Source organism: Anastrepha ludens, chromosome 5 (genome assembly GCF_028408465.1).
Source record: "Anastrepha ludens isolate Willacy chromosome 5, idAnaLude1.1, whole genome shotgun sequence".
NCBI lineage: Eukaryota > Metazoa > Arthropoda > Insecta > Diptera > Tephritidae > Anastrepha > Anastrepha ludens.
The window spans coordinates 37,957,139-37,974,579 of NC_071501.1; the positions used below are offsets into that span (position 1 = coordinate 37,957,139).

The following is a 17,441-nucleotide window of genomic DNA, read 5'->3' on the forward strand; positions in this document are numbered from 1 at the left end:
AAGTCCTTCTCCACCTGATCTTTCCAACGCAGAGGAGGCCTTCCTCTTCCTCTGCTACCACCAGCTGGTACCGCATCGAATACTTTCAAAGCCGGGGCGTTTGTATCCATTCGGACGACATGACCCAGCCAACGAAGCCGCTGGATCTTTATTCGCTGCGCTATGTCTATGTCGTCGTAAAGCTCATACAGCTCATCGTTCCATCGTCTACGATATTCGCCATTGCCAACGTGCAAAGGTCCAAAAATCTTACGCAGAATCTTTCTCTCGAACACTCCAAGCGTCGCTTCATCGGATGTTGTCATCGTCCAAGCTTCTGCGCCATACGTTAGGACGGGCATGATGAGAGTCTTGTAGAGTGTTAGTTTTGTTCGTCGAGAGAGGACTTTACTGCTCAATTGCCTACTTAGTCCAAAGTAGCACTTGTTGGCAAGAGAGATTCTACGTTGGATTTCAAGGCTGACATTGTTATTGGTGTTAATGCTGGTTCCTAAATACACGAAGTCTTTTACAACCTCAAAATTATAACTGTCAACAGTGACGTGGGTGCCGATACGCGAGTGCGCCGACTGTTTGTTTGAAGACAGGAGGTACTTCGTTTTGTCCTCGTTCACCACCAAACCCATTCGCTTTGCCTCTTTAACCAGTTTGGAGAAGGCAGAACTAACAGCGCGGTTGTTAAGGCCGATGATGTCAATATCATCGGCATACGCCAGCAATTGTACGCTCTTATAAAAAATTGTGCCTGAGCGATTAAGTTCTGCGGCTCGTACGATGCTCTCCAACATCAGGTTAAAGAAGTCACACGACAGCGAGTCACCCTGTCTGAAACCTCGTTTGGTATCAAACGGCTCGGAGAGGTCCTTCCCAATTCTGACGGCGCTGCTGGTGTTGAGCAACGTCATCTTACATAGCCGTATTAGTTTTGCGGGGATACCAAATTCAGACATCGCGGCATACAAGTAACTCCTTTCCGTACTGTCGAATGCAGCTTTGAAGTCGACGAAAAGGTGGTGTGTGTCGATTCTCCTTTCATGGGTCTTTTCCAAGATTTGGCGTATTGAGAATATTTGGTCAATGGTGGACTTTCCAGGTCTGAAGCCACACTGATAAGGTCCAATCAGTTGGTTGACGGTGGGCTTCAGCCTTTCACACAATACGCTCGCTAGAACCCTATAGGCGATATTTAGAAGACTAATCCCGCGGTAATTGGCACAAATTGCAGGATCGCCCTTCTTATGGATTGGGCAGAGCACACTTAAATTCCAATCGGCAGGTATGCTTTCATCCGACCATATTTTGCATAGGAGCTGATGCATGCACCTTACCAGCTCCTCGCCGCCATGTTTGAATAGCTCAGCCGGCAGTCCGTTCTATATATACGTATATATATATTATAATACGTTCACATATAATTAAATGATCTACTTTTTCGTGCTTAACTCCCAATACATAATTAAAAAGCGATATCTCCTAAGCAAAGTTTCTCTCCCAAAATATGAGATTATAAAATATTAATAACCATAACTTTTGACGCACAACCCTGTGTTTTCTGTGTAATAGATCATTATTTTTACGAGTGTAAAGAAAAACGTCAAAGTAAAAACTAAATAAAAATAATGCCGGCAAGGAAAGAAGATTTGTAGACATAATTATAATAAAATATTTGTTAGGTATTATTAATTATGCATTTATATAACGTAAAAAAAGCGTGTGCCCATTAACGGGTGCCCTTTTATTACTTATTATAAAAATGCAACTTCGAATTTTGAAAGCGTTTTGCTGCCATTTTTTTTTGAAACCTTAGTAAGCGTCGTTTACGGATTTCCTCTAACTGCTTATTATTAGCAGCCAATTACGATATTCCCCGTACTTGTCTTTTATACATGTCGTTAATAATAATTAAGCAAACCAAAAACACCGAAATATTCCACCAAAATAATTTCTATGAAGAAAAACCTTTCAAAACAGTATTGACAGCTGATTGTCAATTTTGCAGGTAATCTGCATATATATATGGGTAGATTAATTTTGTGGATTTATTGGTAATTAATACATATGTGAACGTACTTCAAATATATATTCCATCCCAGAATGTTTTTTTTTTTTTATTTTATTTCCAATTCAAGCTGCACACAATCTTTTACTTTTTCATTACTATTGCACTCTAGATGTCACCCTGCACGTCAAACCTGCTGACATTCCTTACCTTTTGACATTTGGCGCCAAAACAAGCGTTTTGCCTTTCCTTGAGCGGAATTGAGTTTTGCACGAATAATCATTTGAAAAACTTCATCGTGTCTTGTAGTTGTGAAATCTACGCTTTAATTTCAGCAAAAATTTATTGCTTTGTTTTCTGTTTTAAAGTCCAATAACAAATATTCGTCAAAATGTTTGAAGCTCGTTTGAACAATGCGACTATACTCAAAAAAATCTTGGACGCCATCAAAGATTTGCTCAATGAAGGCACCTTCGACTGCAGTGATTCTGGTATACAGGTTAGTGCTGGTAGATTTGGTGTTTTTTTTTAATTTGGCGATATTTAAAAATTTTCATTTATAGTTGCAAGCTATGGACAATTCACACGTCTCTCTTGTTTCATTGACGCTACGTTCGGATGGCTTTGATAAGTTCCGCTGTGATCGCAACCTTTCGATGGGCATGAATTTGGGCAGCATGGCAAAAATTTTGAAGTGCGCTAACAACGATGATACTGTAACAATCAAAGCGCAGGACAATGCCGATACTGTAACATTTATGTTCGAGTCACAGAATCAAGAAAAGGTGTCTGACTACGAAATGAAATTGATGAATTTAGATCAGGAGCATTTGGGTATACCGGAAACTGACTATTCTTGTGTTGTACGCATGCCAGCAATGGAATTTGCCCGAATTTGTCGTGACTTGGCGCAATTTAGTGAATCTGTAGTGATTTGCTGCACTAAGGAAGGTGTAAAATTCTCGGCGTCGGGTGATGTTGGCTCAGCCAATGTGAAATTGGCGCAAACTTCAAGTGTCGATAAAGAAGACGAAGCAATCGTGATCGAAATGCAAGAGCCAGTCGTATTAACATTTGCTTGTCGTTACTTGAATGCATTTACAAAGGCGACGCCACTCTCAAATCAGGTGCAGCTGTCGATGTCGGCCGATGTGCCACTAGTGGTTGAATATCGTATAGCTGAGTTAGGACATATACGCTACTATTTGGCGCCGAAGATCGAAGATGACGAGAATTAAGCATAGATTGCAAACCTTTGCACTAAATTGGTATATCTCACTTTTGTATTTCGTATAAGCAACTATTAAATATTAACTAATTTTAAGGATTAAAGTATGTAATAATACCGTCTGTATTGCTTAGATTTCAGAAACAATATATACAAACATAACACATTTGCATTTACCATGTAAGGCAATTGCTGCAAATTTACTAAATAAATTTAGAATACAATTGAGTACAATTAATGGCCTTTAAGTATTTGAAATAGTACATAGTTAGAATTTTTCCGCCTTGGTATGAGATTTTACTGGTAAATTCTCGGCAATGAATTTTATAAGAGGCGTCTTTAAAGTTTTTTCATTGCTTGGGTAACAGCTTTAAAGAGATATAAAACCAAGTCATTAATTTGTTGTGTTGTAGCCTCTATATATTTTCGAAAAATGCAGTTAACGTAGCTGTTGTTCCTACGACAGTCGGCTCTACGATTTTGGAACGGGCCGAATTTATATCCGACTGATGACTCACTCCAGCAGCATTTCCCGTACGAGTATGGGGGGATGTTTATGCTGCTACAATAACAACAACGATCCTTGCCCGGATGTTTTACTTCACATCCTATTCGATCAGTATTCTTGCATGCGCAACTCGGCTCTTGAAACCGATTTTTGTTTTTATATTGAAAGGTGTGTGTTTCTGTTAATTCTGTAACACCTTCTTAACCCCAATTTTTTTCTAGAAACGTTTTCTTTATTTGTACTCAAAAGTGAACTGGCGTTGCAAATAAAATGCGTACATAACAAAATAAAACTTAATTATATTTTACATTAAATTGACAAAGCGCAAAAATGTTGAAATGAAGTGAATGCCTGCTTGCATGTTTGTTATTCGACAATGTAATTGGGATGCACGACCAATAGTGGATCATCCGTTTCCTCCACCTCTTCCTCGGTGCGCCGCGGACTTTTGCCGGGTTGTCGCAACTCGGTTGTCTTTAAAGGAATAATCACCTGATCGTGGTATATCAAGCGATCAATAACTTTCTCAATTAAATGTTTGCGCGAGATAAGCTCTTCTTCGGACTCAATTTGGTCGGCTACTTGCTCCAAATACCAAGTGACAACATCACTGCGCTTCATACCAGAATCTGTGCCTTCGGCTTCGCAACGTGCTTCCTCATTACGCATATGCAGCACAAGCATTGTGGATAGATTTTTATAATCTTCAAAAGATAGCGTGAGCTTCTTCTTTTGTAAAAGGGTACCACCCACCTCAATGCCGTCTTCACCATTTGCACCTTCCGTGGTGATGGAATTGTTAGCGCCATTGACAACAGCAGCGTTATTTTCCATTTCCACATCACCAATGTATGCATCTTCATTCCCCTCATCATCGTCCAAGTGAATGTCTGGTTGTTCAACACGTATAATTGACTTGTTGAGCAACCGATAAGCTTCCTTAACGTGTCGCTCCTGCACTTCATTCATACATTCAAGTTTGGCCATTGCTTCACTAAGTCGTATCATCGATTCCAATTGACGCACTGTGATCCGCCATGTGCTACGACCAGCAATACCTGTATCACGTTGGCGCAAGTGGCCATAATTTTCAACCAGCAGCTTCATAGCTTCTTGTCCAATAATTGGTTTGAATTGACGCGCAAATGTTATGTATCGCAGCACTTCCTCGCGCGTGTACGCACATTCAACGGATTCTTCAATATGCGAGTGTAGATCGACAATTTTGCGTGCGATCGCGTAGTCTACCACTTCGTTGCATTCATCTACGAGTATGAAGAATAGGTCAAAACGTGACATGATAGGCGCTGACAGTTGTATATTCTGTTGCAAGCTTTTTGTACGATCATAACGGCCGTTAATGGGATTAGCGGCGGCTAAAATGGACGTGCGCGCATTTAACGTAGCACGAACGCCAGCTTTTGCCAAAGATATTGTCTGCTGTTCCATGGCTTCGTGGATGGCGACCTGATCGCGTGGATCCATTTTATCGAACTCATCAATGCAGCAGACACCATTGTCGGCCAACATGAGTGCGCCAGCCTCGATGACAAAATCGAAGCTCTCCTCATCACGCACCACAGCGGCGGTAAGACCAGCTGCGGAGGAGGCCTTGCCTGATGTATAAACGGCGCGTGGCGAAAAATCGGCAACTTGACGCAGAAACTGGGATTTTGCCGTACTAGGATCGCCAACAATACATACATTGATATCACCACGTAAAGTTGTTTCTGCAAATATGGAAGGGTTAGTAAAATGCCACATTGCGCAAATTAAAAACAAAATTTTTATTTACTTTCATGCGTGGTCTTGCCGACACCACCAAAGAGTTGAAGCAAAACACCGCGTTTGACTTCATCGTTACCGTAGATGGAGGGGAACAAGCTGGTGATAAGATTATTGTACAAAGTACGATCTTTGGACATTTCGTAAACTTTGTTCCATTCAGCATCAGTCATTTGCTTTTTCATATCCTCCGCTGTGACTTCAGACATTGGCAAGTCGGTGCCGCCAAAACGGGCTGTTGTTGTTTGTACGCTACAAGCCAAGAATGACATGCGATAGTTGAGTTCACGTGTGCCCAACTCCTTTAAGCCGGATACACCTTCAGGCCCATCGCCCGGCTTATGTCGAGAACCGGTATCAGCTTTAGCGCCTGGCATATTCAATACACCTACATCGGGCACCACTATCAACGTGCCGGTAAAATCATAACGATCACCAGCTTGCACAGTTTCTACCAATTCCGAACGCAAAATAATTTCCACTGATCTTGGTATGCAACCACGCGGCAACTCCGACTGTGTCTCTTGTATGCGTATTTTCTGGAAATCGACAAAAAGCGACTTTTCCACATCCAGCATGAAACGGCGTCGATTACTGCATACAGGATTGCGACAGATGGTTGGATTGGTGAATTTAAATTGCTGCTCCACATTGCGTATTTCCGTTTGACAATCTATACACATGAAAGTGCCGGTTACAAGTTCGGGATGCACGGGATGTGTACGCACCACTTGCCCTGAAATGCGTATCAATGTGCCTATCTTGGAGGTTGTTAAATCACGTACTTTATGGCGCGTAGGCACATCGGTGAAAGATATATAACATTCCTTCTCGTTTTTCAGGCCACAACGATCTTTAACAAAGTTGGAAACCGACTGGCACAAAAAAGGGTAGATACTGAAAATAAAAGAACATTACTTGAAACCATTAGTCCTAATTCTTGCTCTTGCACAAACTTACCGATAGTATTCTTCAATAATTGTAGTAGCCAAATTCTGATTGTACTTTTCCACATCGTCAAACGACACTTCCAAAGTATAGCGATCTGGCGACTCCAAATCTGTGGCGGGTTTCACATACTTGATTTCGCCATCTTCCTTGTATCTTTAAGAATATTGGATATTAGTGTAATCCATTGAAGCATTACTTTCTACTTACTCCTCCAAGAAATCTTGAAAAAGTTTCTGGCACCGCAGGCCCACCTCATCCTTTACACGCAATTGACCAATATGTGCATCAGCTACATCCATGACCTTTGTTTAGATTATCGCGGAAAGTACAAGTAATTTGTTGCTTATTACAAGTTTAACGCAGAATTTCCCAAACACGCTGACGACAGTTGATGTTTGTATGGAATTTGACAGCAGAGGTCCTTATTTTGGCGCGCACACTGATCGTCAACCGAGCAGTGATGCCATGAAGGTGAAAAAACATTCTTCAAAACGGTACTAGATTTTCTGATTTTTTATCTTGTTTGCGCCAAAGAATCTCTCTTTTTATACCAGACTTTGGCAAAGCAATCAAATACAAACAAGGCACACTTATAAATACAACAACAATGAATGTAAAAGATGCAATACGACTGCAAACACAAACCACATCATATTTCACTGCAACAAATACACGAATGCAAGAAACAAGTACCCACGTATACGAAATAACTCATCAGTAATCGAATTCTATCGAAACACCAATGTAACCGAATACAATACCATCACAACCTTTCTCACAGGCATTCAAATAAACTTATGGGGTTGGGCGTACTCAGAGGCCCGAAAAAATGATGATTTTCAATAATTTTTTTTTGCTAGACAATTGCTTTATTTAAAAAAAACAAAAGCAGAACATTAATACATCATGTTTCAACTTGACTTAAGAAAAATTAAAAAAAAAAAAAATCAATAATTGTAAAAGTTATCCCTGTTTGTGTGGAGCCCGTTTCTCCAGAAGTCCCTTGCATTTTTCGTCGCAAGTCTTTGAAGATTCATCTAAAATCAATCGGACAAGAGAAATAAATTTTATTAATAGATATTCTTGTGCCTGATGGAAGCTTTTTTTTTCAAAATTAACAATATGGCGGCCTCAAGAAGTAATTTTCAGATTTTCGAAAAAAACCGACAATTATTTGTTAAAAAAATTTAAATTTTTGAAAAAATCCTTCGATCAGGCACGAGATTTTTATGTCTTTCAAAAGCAGCATACATTTTATTGAAATTTACAGTGATCACCAGTTCAAAAAACATACTTTTGAGAAAAACGCATTTAAAGTTTTGCTATCCGCTCCGGAGCCCCCAGCGCCATTTGTTAATTGTTGAATCACTCGAAAAGTATTTATCAGATTCACATCAAATTTTCACACGATATTTTTAAGATATTATATATATACATATATATATATATACAATATATATATAAAACTGGCGCGTACACCCCTTTATCCGAGCTCCTCCTCTTTTAAAATATTATACTTTAAGAAAATGCAAAAAAAATCCAAAGTAGAAGAATTCACGCAATTGGAGTTGGCCTTTTAGCTCTTAAGCTGGCCAAATAAGTCTTCAATCTTTCTTCAGAAATATTGAAGCATCCTTAAAAAAAAATTATGTACATACATTCGTATTTATTTGTAACTTAGATTTAACTTTTTTTCAATTAAATCGAAAGAGATTCAATATATTAGATTGGCGAAAAATAAATCCATTAGTTTTATTTTTAATTTTGCGTAAACTGATTTATGGTTGATCTGAAGTTAGAAAAGCTACGACTACTAATATGCCGATGTTGTTGTTGTTGTAACAGCATAAACATTCCCTATACTTACATACGGGGAATGCTGCTGGAGTGACAGTCCTTGGCCGAAATCTAAACTCCACGTTATTAGCTGTTACAGCAGCGGCACCATAAACACCATTCACAATTCAGCGGACTGACTTGTATTTTCGCCTTTATCAAAGAAAAACTGTAAAATGTCTTCCATTCTTAACACCTTGTAACTCACTACTGAATGGAACAAGCAAAAAACATCAAAATAATTTTTTTTTGTGTGAAATGCTACTTTGACAACGAGCATATATTTGAAATTGTTTGATCGAGATCGAGATCGCTTTGAAAAAAGGTTGCAAAGGAGATATGAAGGGGTGTATCCCCATCTTGAAACTGAAAACCCCATCCTCCGAAGGCTTTTAGTGTTTAAGTAATTTATTGTTAAAGTAGTTTAGTGAAAAGTTGATGTTGTCAGACCCCTCAAATAAAAACGAAGTTTGCGTGCAGAGATGCTCACTGGAAGACCGTTTGTAAAAATGCAGTATTTTTTGCTTTAGTTTAGTTGAGAAACATTTTCGAAAGTATAAATATATAAACGTGAATTTTACAAGAGTATCGACTAGTTGAGTTTTTGTAAATTTGTAGAATTTAGCACACAGTTAAGAATAAAATTTTTTGGCCTTCGGCCACACTTCAAAATAATATCCCTCATCACTGCAACTCCATTAACAGTATTTTTGCGTAGAGCTTCTTTCCGCATGGGCGGCCTTCGGTCTGTGTAGTAAGGATGCACAATAAACCCAAATCCGTATTAGCAAGGCTGAACAGAAGTACTTCATATTCATATTTTCATTTTCATTTGCACTATACTGTTGTCAATTCAATTGAATTGTTATTTCGCTTAAAATTGGAAAGTGATGATATTGGTAAATGCATTTGCACTTAATTTCCATTACAATATTTCAAGTATAAGTATAAAAATAAGCAAAAACACGCGCGTCAGTGTATGTTTTGTGAATTTAAGTGAAGTTTATAAAAATTTATATTGTAATGTGCCAAGCTATAGTGAAAGTTCCTGAGGGCACTTTGAAGGCAAATAATTACAAAACATTTGTTTCCGAATAATTAGAACTTATAAATGTTATCTCTGAACCACTCCCTAACATCTTCAACAAGTTTTATTAAATAAGTCATTATACTTAGCCTAAATTATATTGTACCTATGTTATATGTATTATTCCAAATCCGTCACTTACTTTTGTCGAATACTTCAATTGAGATGCAATAAGAGAAAAGGCTAGGCTTAACCAAGCTGTCCGACTACATACATAAATTCTATTAAATCTATCTGCTACTATATTTTTTATATGGGGCAATACTTTCATTGTGGCACCACAGTGCGTTTTACACGTCACGTCAGTCAAATGCGTTGCCGCAACGGGCTCAACGGTCCCATTGCAACAGTTCTATTAGCTTTAAAACGCCATTTGAAGAAGAGGAAATCTTTCTACATAATATAAAGCCTCTTCTATTCGCTATTTCACCGCTCGCTATTCTATGCTTGATTAACTTAAAAAAATAGCATGCGAAAGCAACAACAAAGTTATCGAGTAAGATTCGCCTCTAACGAGTATGGATATTGATCATTAGGCCGCTCTGCCTTACCAGCACATGTAATTAAGGGCAGCATTCTTCCCGCGTTTGAAAGCTTTTTCCAATCATTATAAACTTAAAAAAATCCATACATTGACATAAAATAGCAAAGCTATGGCAAAAAAACCTAAAACCAACGTTGACAAAAGTCTACATACAGTACACAAATATCTTACTCCAGTGTGAAAAACTTCACTTAACTCTAAGTAATATTGCTTCTTAGTATTTAGTTGGTAGACCATTAGCATTAATTACAGCTTGAAGCCGTCGTGGCATCGAGGCGACTAAATTTGTTAACTCTGCAGAAGTTATATTGTTTCAAGGTTCTATTAGTCGATCTTTGAGTATTGAAGCGTTTGAAATGAGATTTTTTCTAATTTTTCGATCTATAATTTCCCAGACATGGTCAATAATATTCAAATCTGGGCTTTGCGTTGGTGTATTTAATTGCCTTTGAGAAGGGTAAAGCAGCCAATCCTTCGCAATGTGTGCTGTATGTTTGGGTCGTTTTCCTGTTGAAAGACCCAACCTGGACCAAGCTTCAAATCATCCACCGAAGATTTCCGATTGACTTCCAATATTGCCAATTTTGCCAAAAATCCATCCCCTTTTTCCTGTGTGCTTTGGCGAACTGCAGGCGAAGTTTACGGTTTATTTCAGAAATAACAGGCTTTTTTCGTGGTGTTCTACTATGAAAGCCGTTTTTGTTCAGAGCTCTTTGAGTTGTTCTTGGATGAACACACTTGTTGGATGAGCTTGCTATATCCTCGGCCAATTTCGAAGCAGAAACTTTTGGATTTTTGTCCACTTCTTTTAGAATCAAGCTGGCGTCTCTGCGAGATAGTTTGTTCGGGCGGCCACTGCGCGGCTTATTATTGGTGGAACCATTATTTTTAAAGTTTTTTACAATGGTCTGGACTGTTGCACGACTTAAGTTTAAGATTTCTGAAATTTCCTCAAATAATTTTTTTTCTTTCCTGTGCTGAATAACTAAATTTCTAACGTCAACTGACATTTCTTTTCGAGGAGCCATTGTAGATGCTTAGATATTCAAATTGCAATTAAACTAACATAAGAAAGGGAAAGAATTAGACGAACGGTATTTTACCGTTATCACAAAAGCTAGGGAACCGGTTCTGTAAGTACACTTTTGTCAACGTTGTTTTTGCGTTTTTTTAGTATAACTGTGTTGTTTTATGTTAAAGAATGGATGTGTTTCAGTTAAGTCGATTAGAAAAAGATTTCAAATAAAATTGCATAATCATATTTTTAACCAAAGTGGCCATTCGATCAACCCAATTTTTAAGCACATTTTCGATTGTTTGGGCTCCAATGTCATGAATGGCAACTTTGATTTCGTGTCTGGATGGTTCGCATAGCATTTGTCCTTAACGGCCTCCCCACAAAAAATAGCTCAACGGGCTTAAATCACAGCTCCGAGGCAGCCAATTGATATCGGAGTTTCGGCTGACTATTCGGTTTTCGAAAACGGTAGCCAAAAGTTCGAGTGTAACTTTGGCAGTGTGACAAGTTGCACCGTCCTGTTGAAACCAAATGTCGTCCATGTCATCCGCTTCAATTTTTGGAAACAACTCGTTGAGCATGTCACGGTAACGCTCGGCATTTACTGTAACCGCGGCTCCTCGCTCATATTCGAAAAAAATGGCCCGATGATGCCGCCAGACCAAAAACCGCACCAAACAGTGATTCGTTGTGGATGCATTTGCTTCTCTACAGTAACGTGTGGGTTTTCTGACCCCCAAATCCGACAATTTTGCTTATTGACGTAGCCACCGATGTGAAAATCAGAAAAGAAGAAGAAGACTCACCTCTTTGGAAATAGGTTTTCAATATTTCCCAATTTTGTTGAAGCGTATAGCGACCCATTTCGTAAATGTCAAACCTTTAAGTAAATTATGAACACATTTGACATGTCATTTGTCCATTCTCAAAAAAATAGGTGGTTCAAAAAGCAAATGCTATATGGCCCACTCTGTATTATAATGCAGGATTGCTAAATCACACAGTGGCTCAATAAAGAACTCGGACACGCAAGTGTTTTGGCATATATGACAAAAAAAAAAATCGGACATTTATTTAATTTTATTTAAGAAAAAAAAAATATAATTAATATTTAGTCGCCAAGCCTTTAACTTTTCCCACAGCATTCAGTCTTCTTTGCATGGATTCGATCAGCTTCTTGTATGTTAAAGTAACTATTTTCCCTCGCTCTTTTTTAATAGCATCTTCTAGGGCTTTCTTGATTCTAGTAACATGCTTTTTCAGTTGGTTTTCCAAATGAGCCCACAGATATTCAATTACATTAATGTCTGGAGATTGTGGATGGGTTTCACGCACTTTAGGGCAGATGTACATAAGCTTGGGATCGTCGTCTTGATAATACTGGAAATTGTCCCTAATTCCCAACATTTCAGCAATTTGGACCAAATTTTCTTTCATAATTAAGTATTTTTTGTGGTTCATATTACCGTTAATGAATCACAAATTACTAGCACTAGCATACCATTACCGATCCACCCCATGCTTAACTGTCGGACGCAAGTTTTTTTCTAGCAACTCTTCATTAGGTCTTCTCCACACATATGATTATTCATCTGACCTAAATATGTTAAACTTGCTTTCATCTGCAAATAAAATGCGCTTCCACGTGCTCGAAATCCCTATCCCTATGACGCTTTGCAAATTTTTTTCTCTTGTGCCGGTTAATCTCGTTCATGCACTTCTTCCATTTTCATCGATCCTGGCATCAAGGTAAATGCGAAATATTATCGTGAAAGTATTCAGAAAGTTGCTTGAAGCCGTGGGCAGACAAACATTTCGGTGACAGACCATGTACGTTTCAACAGCACTCAGCACAAAGCTCAAGTGAACCGAGAATGGCTAAAAAACAACGTTCCGCAATTTCTAACGTCCACACAATGGCTCTCAAATTCAGCAGACGCGAATCCGATGGACCATTTTGGAGAGCAAAGTCCGAACTAAACGCTTCACCCGTCCCGATGCGCTGAAAAAAGCCATTGTCCGCGAGTGGGCTAAAATATGTACCTGCAAGTCATATTCGGCCAGCTTGCGATTCTTTTCTGGAGCGCCTCATAGTGAAGGCAAAAGGTGGTCATATCGAGCAAAAGTATTTTGACTCTTAATTTTGTGTTATTTTCACACATTTTTTGCTTTGGATAGAATAAAAATATTTTTCCAAACAAAATTTATGGCCTTTTTAATTGTTCACACTTCGAGTGCGGGCCCGGTATTATTAATTTGCCGTTGTGGTTGCTTTTCTAACATCATTAATTTTCTCCAGAAATGTTTGGCGTATAGTTTAGATTATGCCTAATGGCGTAGCATTAGAACTTTTTCAATAGCCTTATTCAATAGTCTTATTCAATATACATTTTGTCATTGAAATAAAAGCTTTTTTAATTTAGTTCATATAACGTTATGTCTCTGCATACATTCACTTGTCAATGTGAACAGTTAGAAAATTCTGTGCTGCTAAACTAACAAGGAAAAAGGACAGAACGGCACTCTATCGGAATCACATCACTGTGGTTGAATTTGAGTGGAAATTTTTTCTCATGATCTCGATCATCGATCGGGTGTTTTTTAAAAGCTTCAGAACTGAAAATGATAATAAAAAAGCGGAAATATAGTTGGAATGCATTTTTTATTATAACCTGGTAAATAATTTCATGGAATTTATTTTTTTAATATAACGTCCGGCATATGTCCGCCGCGACTACGAGTTGTATCGTCCATTCGATCAGTCCAATAAATCGATTGTTAAGCGCGATGTACGACAAGTTGTGCCGTTTTGTTGGAACCCAAAGTCGCCGATGTTTAGCTGATTAATTTTTGGAAACAAAAATTCAGTCAGCATGGTTGGATAGCGCTCGCCATTCAGCGTAACGACAGCTCCTTCCCCATTTCGAAAGAAATAAGGACCGATGATGCTGCCAGCGTGTAGGCTGCACGTAAAATGGACGAAGGGCTCCATGAACCTAAAATATATTTACTTTCAAAATAAATTTCCACAAGACTTGCCGAGCCTTACTGAAAATAAATGTCAACACAGTTTACCATTCTCAGCTCCTAACCATAGTTATTGATATCGATAGTTCTCATGCACCTAAAAAACACCCTTTATATTGCACGTACAGCAGTGCCGTCGGAATTCTGAAGGACTTCTTCGAACCGTTTGATATCAAATGAAATTTCAGACAGGGTGACTCGCTGTCGTGAGACTTCTTTAACCTCATGCTGGAAAAGATCGTAAGAGCTGCAGAACTTAATCGCTTAGGCCCAATTTTTTATAAGAGCCCAAAATTGTTGGCGTATGCCAATAATATTGACATCATCGGCCTTAACAACCGCGCTGTTGGTTCTGCCTTCTCCAAACTGGATAAAGAGGGAAAGGGAATGGGTCTGGTGGTGAACGAGGACAAAACGAAGTACCTCTAGTAATCAAACAAATAGTCGGCGCACTCAGGTATCGGCACACACGTCACTGTCGACAGTTATTATTTCGAGGTTGCAAGAGTCAATAACAATCCCAGCCTTCAACTCCAACGAAGAAATTCTCTTGCCAACAAGTGCTACTTTGAACTAAATAGGCAGTTGAGTAGTGCAGTTCTCTTTCGACAAACAAAAATAATACTCCATAAGGTTCGTCCTAACGTATGGCGCAGAAGCTTGGACGATAACAATATCCGATAAGGCGTCTCTTTGAGTGTCTTTTAAGACTACCCTCTCGAAGGGATAGGTGATGACCCCTTTAGTTTCAGCGAGAGGCCCGAAAGACTCTGCCCTTAGCAAAATCAGCTATTGTCAGTTGTTTATGGGAAGTTTTGGGTTGCAGTATCGAAGGATTTCCTCCTTTTTCTCCAGAGCAAAAGGTTCAGAGGGAAGTTAGACACGGTCACGCGGACGCAGAGGCAGGTCCTTTTTGTCCACCACTTCGAGCTTAGCTGGCTTCCATGGTGACCGACCGACACTCTCTGGAAATGGCACCGTCTTCTCTACCGTTGTTAACAACCAACAGAGTAATAGACCCCGTCCGCTTAGCAACCCCGCGCACTTAGCAACCTTCGGCGGTCCTCCACAAGTCCTTAACTTCTTTACTACGGGTACTTCCTCCTCTTGAGAGCGCTGTCGTTTGACCGCCGATTCCAACGGCTCACTCTCCCGTTTCACGTTACCTTTCTCTGCACCACTGAGTACCATTCTGGCCCACTTAAGCTTCCGTAAGTACTTCTCAGGCACCTGTGAAAGATTTTGGCCGACAATCCAGTTAAGACTTAAGTGACTCGAAATCACGTAGTTTAAACAATTTTTTGAATTTAATTAGCATGCTTTGAATTTCTTTACAATTTAAGTCAGCTCAAACTTAAAAAAGTTGTTGCTAATAAAACTCGATTAATAGGTTTTGGCGCAGAAACATAAAAAATTGCCATTAAAAATATAAAATGCTGTCCTTAATAGGAAAATTAATGTGTAAATGCATATGTAAATACAAGCAAATTCAGTACAGGCTTACTCACAATCCTTCACTTAGCGCCACTTAGGAGATATTTGTGCTACGCTCATGAACTGATATGCGCGCGGGTGCCTAGAGCACTTGTCAACTTTTTAAGTTAGTTGATAATAAAGCTTCATTGTTGATTAACACTCATATGGATGTGTTGGTGTAATTCATACAGTGAATATCTTATAACAATTTAAACGATTTTTAATGACTGTATCCCACTGATAGTCTCTACAGAATCGCAGCACAACTTGAATGACAAAAAGGATTATAGGCAGAATACTAGGTTGTTCAATAAGTTTTGCGGTTTGATAAAAATCACAATTTTATATCATACCATGAATATCAATACAGTTGTTCTAATGAGATTCCAATTTATGAATTCCATCCCTGAAGTGAGAATTTGGAAGAGCTGCAAAATACGCCCCCACAGCTATTATGACTCCATCATTTGATGAAAAATGCTTTTTACGCATGAATTTTTTCAGGTCTGGAAACAAATGGAAGACGCTACGGGCCAAATCAACCTCTTGGCCGATTTCTGGACACGAACTCGATTCAGAGCCGTAGAACCAGCTTCCCACCACTCTTTAGCCTCTTGTTTTGATTGAGGATCATGGCGGTAGACCCAAGTCTCAAAGTGATAATCGATGCACAACAACTACTTTATCCTTTTGAAAACGCTCTTGTTGCTCAGAAAGAAAGCATTCGAATGCGTTTTTGTTGCATTTGTTAGCGAATGTGGCACCCATTGTGCAGTTTTCTGAAACTCAACATTTCAGTCAAAATATTGTATATGTATACTGTCCAGTGTGATGCCTAGGACCACTACTTAATCTCTTTCAGCCACTTGACGATTTCCCAATGCGATATCTTGAATTTTTTCCACGATTTCTCTTATTGATGCTGTTTTGGACGTCCTTGACGTGGATCGTCTTCAAGGCTTATACGTCCACATTTACATTCAGCAAGACATCTTTATACTATACTAATTGAACATTCGTTCATAAATTTCCTTTGATTTTAAATCTTCAATCACTGCGCGATACTTCATTTTTTCCATCGAAGAAAATGCTGTGACACGTCGCACAGTGCGGCCGATTCCCGAAAAGCTGGTCAAAACTCAAAAAATTAAGTAATTGATTCAAAATTTCTTACTCGGGGGTTGTCGGGGTCGCTGATTACGAATTTGATCTTAAAATTTTGAAAATCCACCCCCTTCCACCCCTATTGACCACCCCCTCACGTGAAATAGCGTATATTCTAGAACATAATCATGTTAATCTATATGTTTCGGGGTCGCTGATTACAAATTTGATCTTAAAATTTTTAAAATCCACCGCCTTCCACCCCTATTGGCCACCCCCTTACGTGAAATAGCGTATATTCTAGAACATAATCAAGATGCATGTAAATTTATGTTTTCAGGGTCGCTGATTACGAATTTTATCTTAAAATTTTGAAAATCTATTCATCGACAGTAAATGAATGCGACTGAAAATACAGAGGATACTTAGGGTACAGGACGTTGCTATGAACGGTTTTCACTACTCAAGGCATTACTGTAGCCAACCCAAAGACAAAAAAACTCTATCTAGAAACTTTTTTTTTCGACTTTTGGCCAGCTTTTTGGGAATCGGCCGCACTGTGCGTCGATACTAAATAGCTTGTAAACAAAAAAATAATTGACAGGTTGCAACACCCTCTGTTATCAAACCGCAAAACTTATTGAACAACCTAGTAATTGCATGTAATTATAAATGCATGCATGCATAACCAGCTAATCACAAAGGGCGGTAATTTTTTATAAATATTCAATACATTTACATCGTTATAAACAAACAAAAAAATTAGACTAATTTTCATGGAATTTTAGCGACTTCAATTGAGGTAAAAACTTGTTTTTACTGCAACAAACCTTCGAAAATGTGTATGCCACATTAAGTTTTTGCATAAATTTATTTGA

At 38.7% G+C, this 17,441-nt stretch overlaps 2 protein-coding genes across 2 annotated transcripts; one reads left to right on the plus strand and one right to left on the minus strand.

The window, feature by feature from the left end:
• The first annotated feature begins 2,218 nt into the window (after positions 1-2,218).
• LOC128865134 (proliferating cell nuclear antigen) lies at positions 2,219-3,461 on the plus strand. Its single transcript, XM_054105148.1, has 2 exons — positions 2,219-2,498; positions 2,563-3,461. Exons 1-2 carry the CDS (start codon positions 2,391-2,393, stop codon positions 3,235-3,237), a joined length of 783 nt encoding a protein of 260 aa, XP_053961123.1. The 5' UTR covers positions 2,219-2,390; the 3' UTR covers positions 3,238-3,461.
• A 553-nt stretch (positions 3,462-4,014) lies between these two features.
• LOC128865133 (DNA replication licensing factor Mcm6) lies at positions 4,015-6,934 on the minus strand. The gene is made up of 4 exons (XM_054105147.1): positions 6,679-6,934; positions 6,481-6,624; positions 5,531-6,417; positions 4,015-5,465 (listed from the first exon to the last, which is right to left on the minus strand). Exons 1-4 carry the CDS (start codon positions 6,768-6,770, stop codon positions 4,102-4,104), a joined length of 2,487 nt encoding a protein of 828 aa, XP_053961122.1. The 5' UTR covers positions 6,771-6,934; the 3' UTR covers positions 4,015-4,101.
• Positions 6,935-17,441: the final 10,507 nt, after the last annotated feature.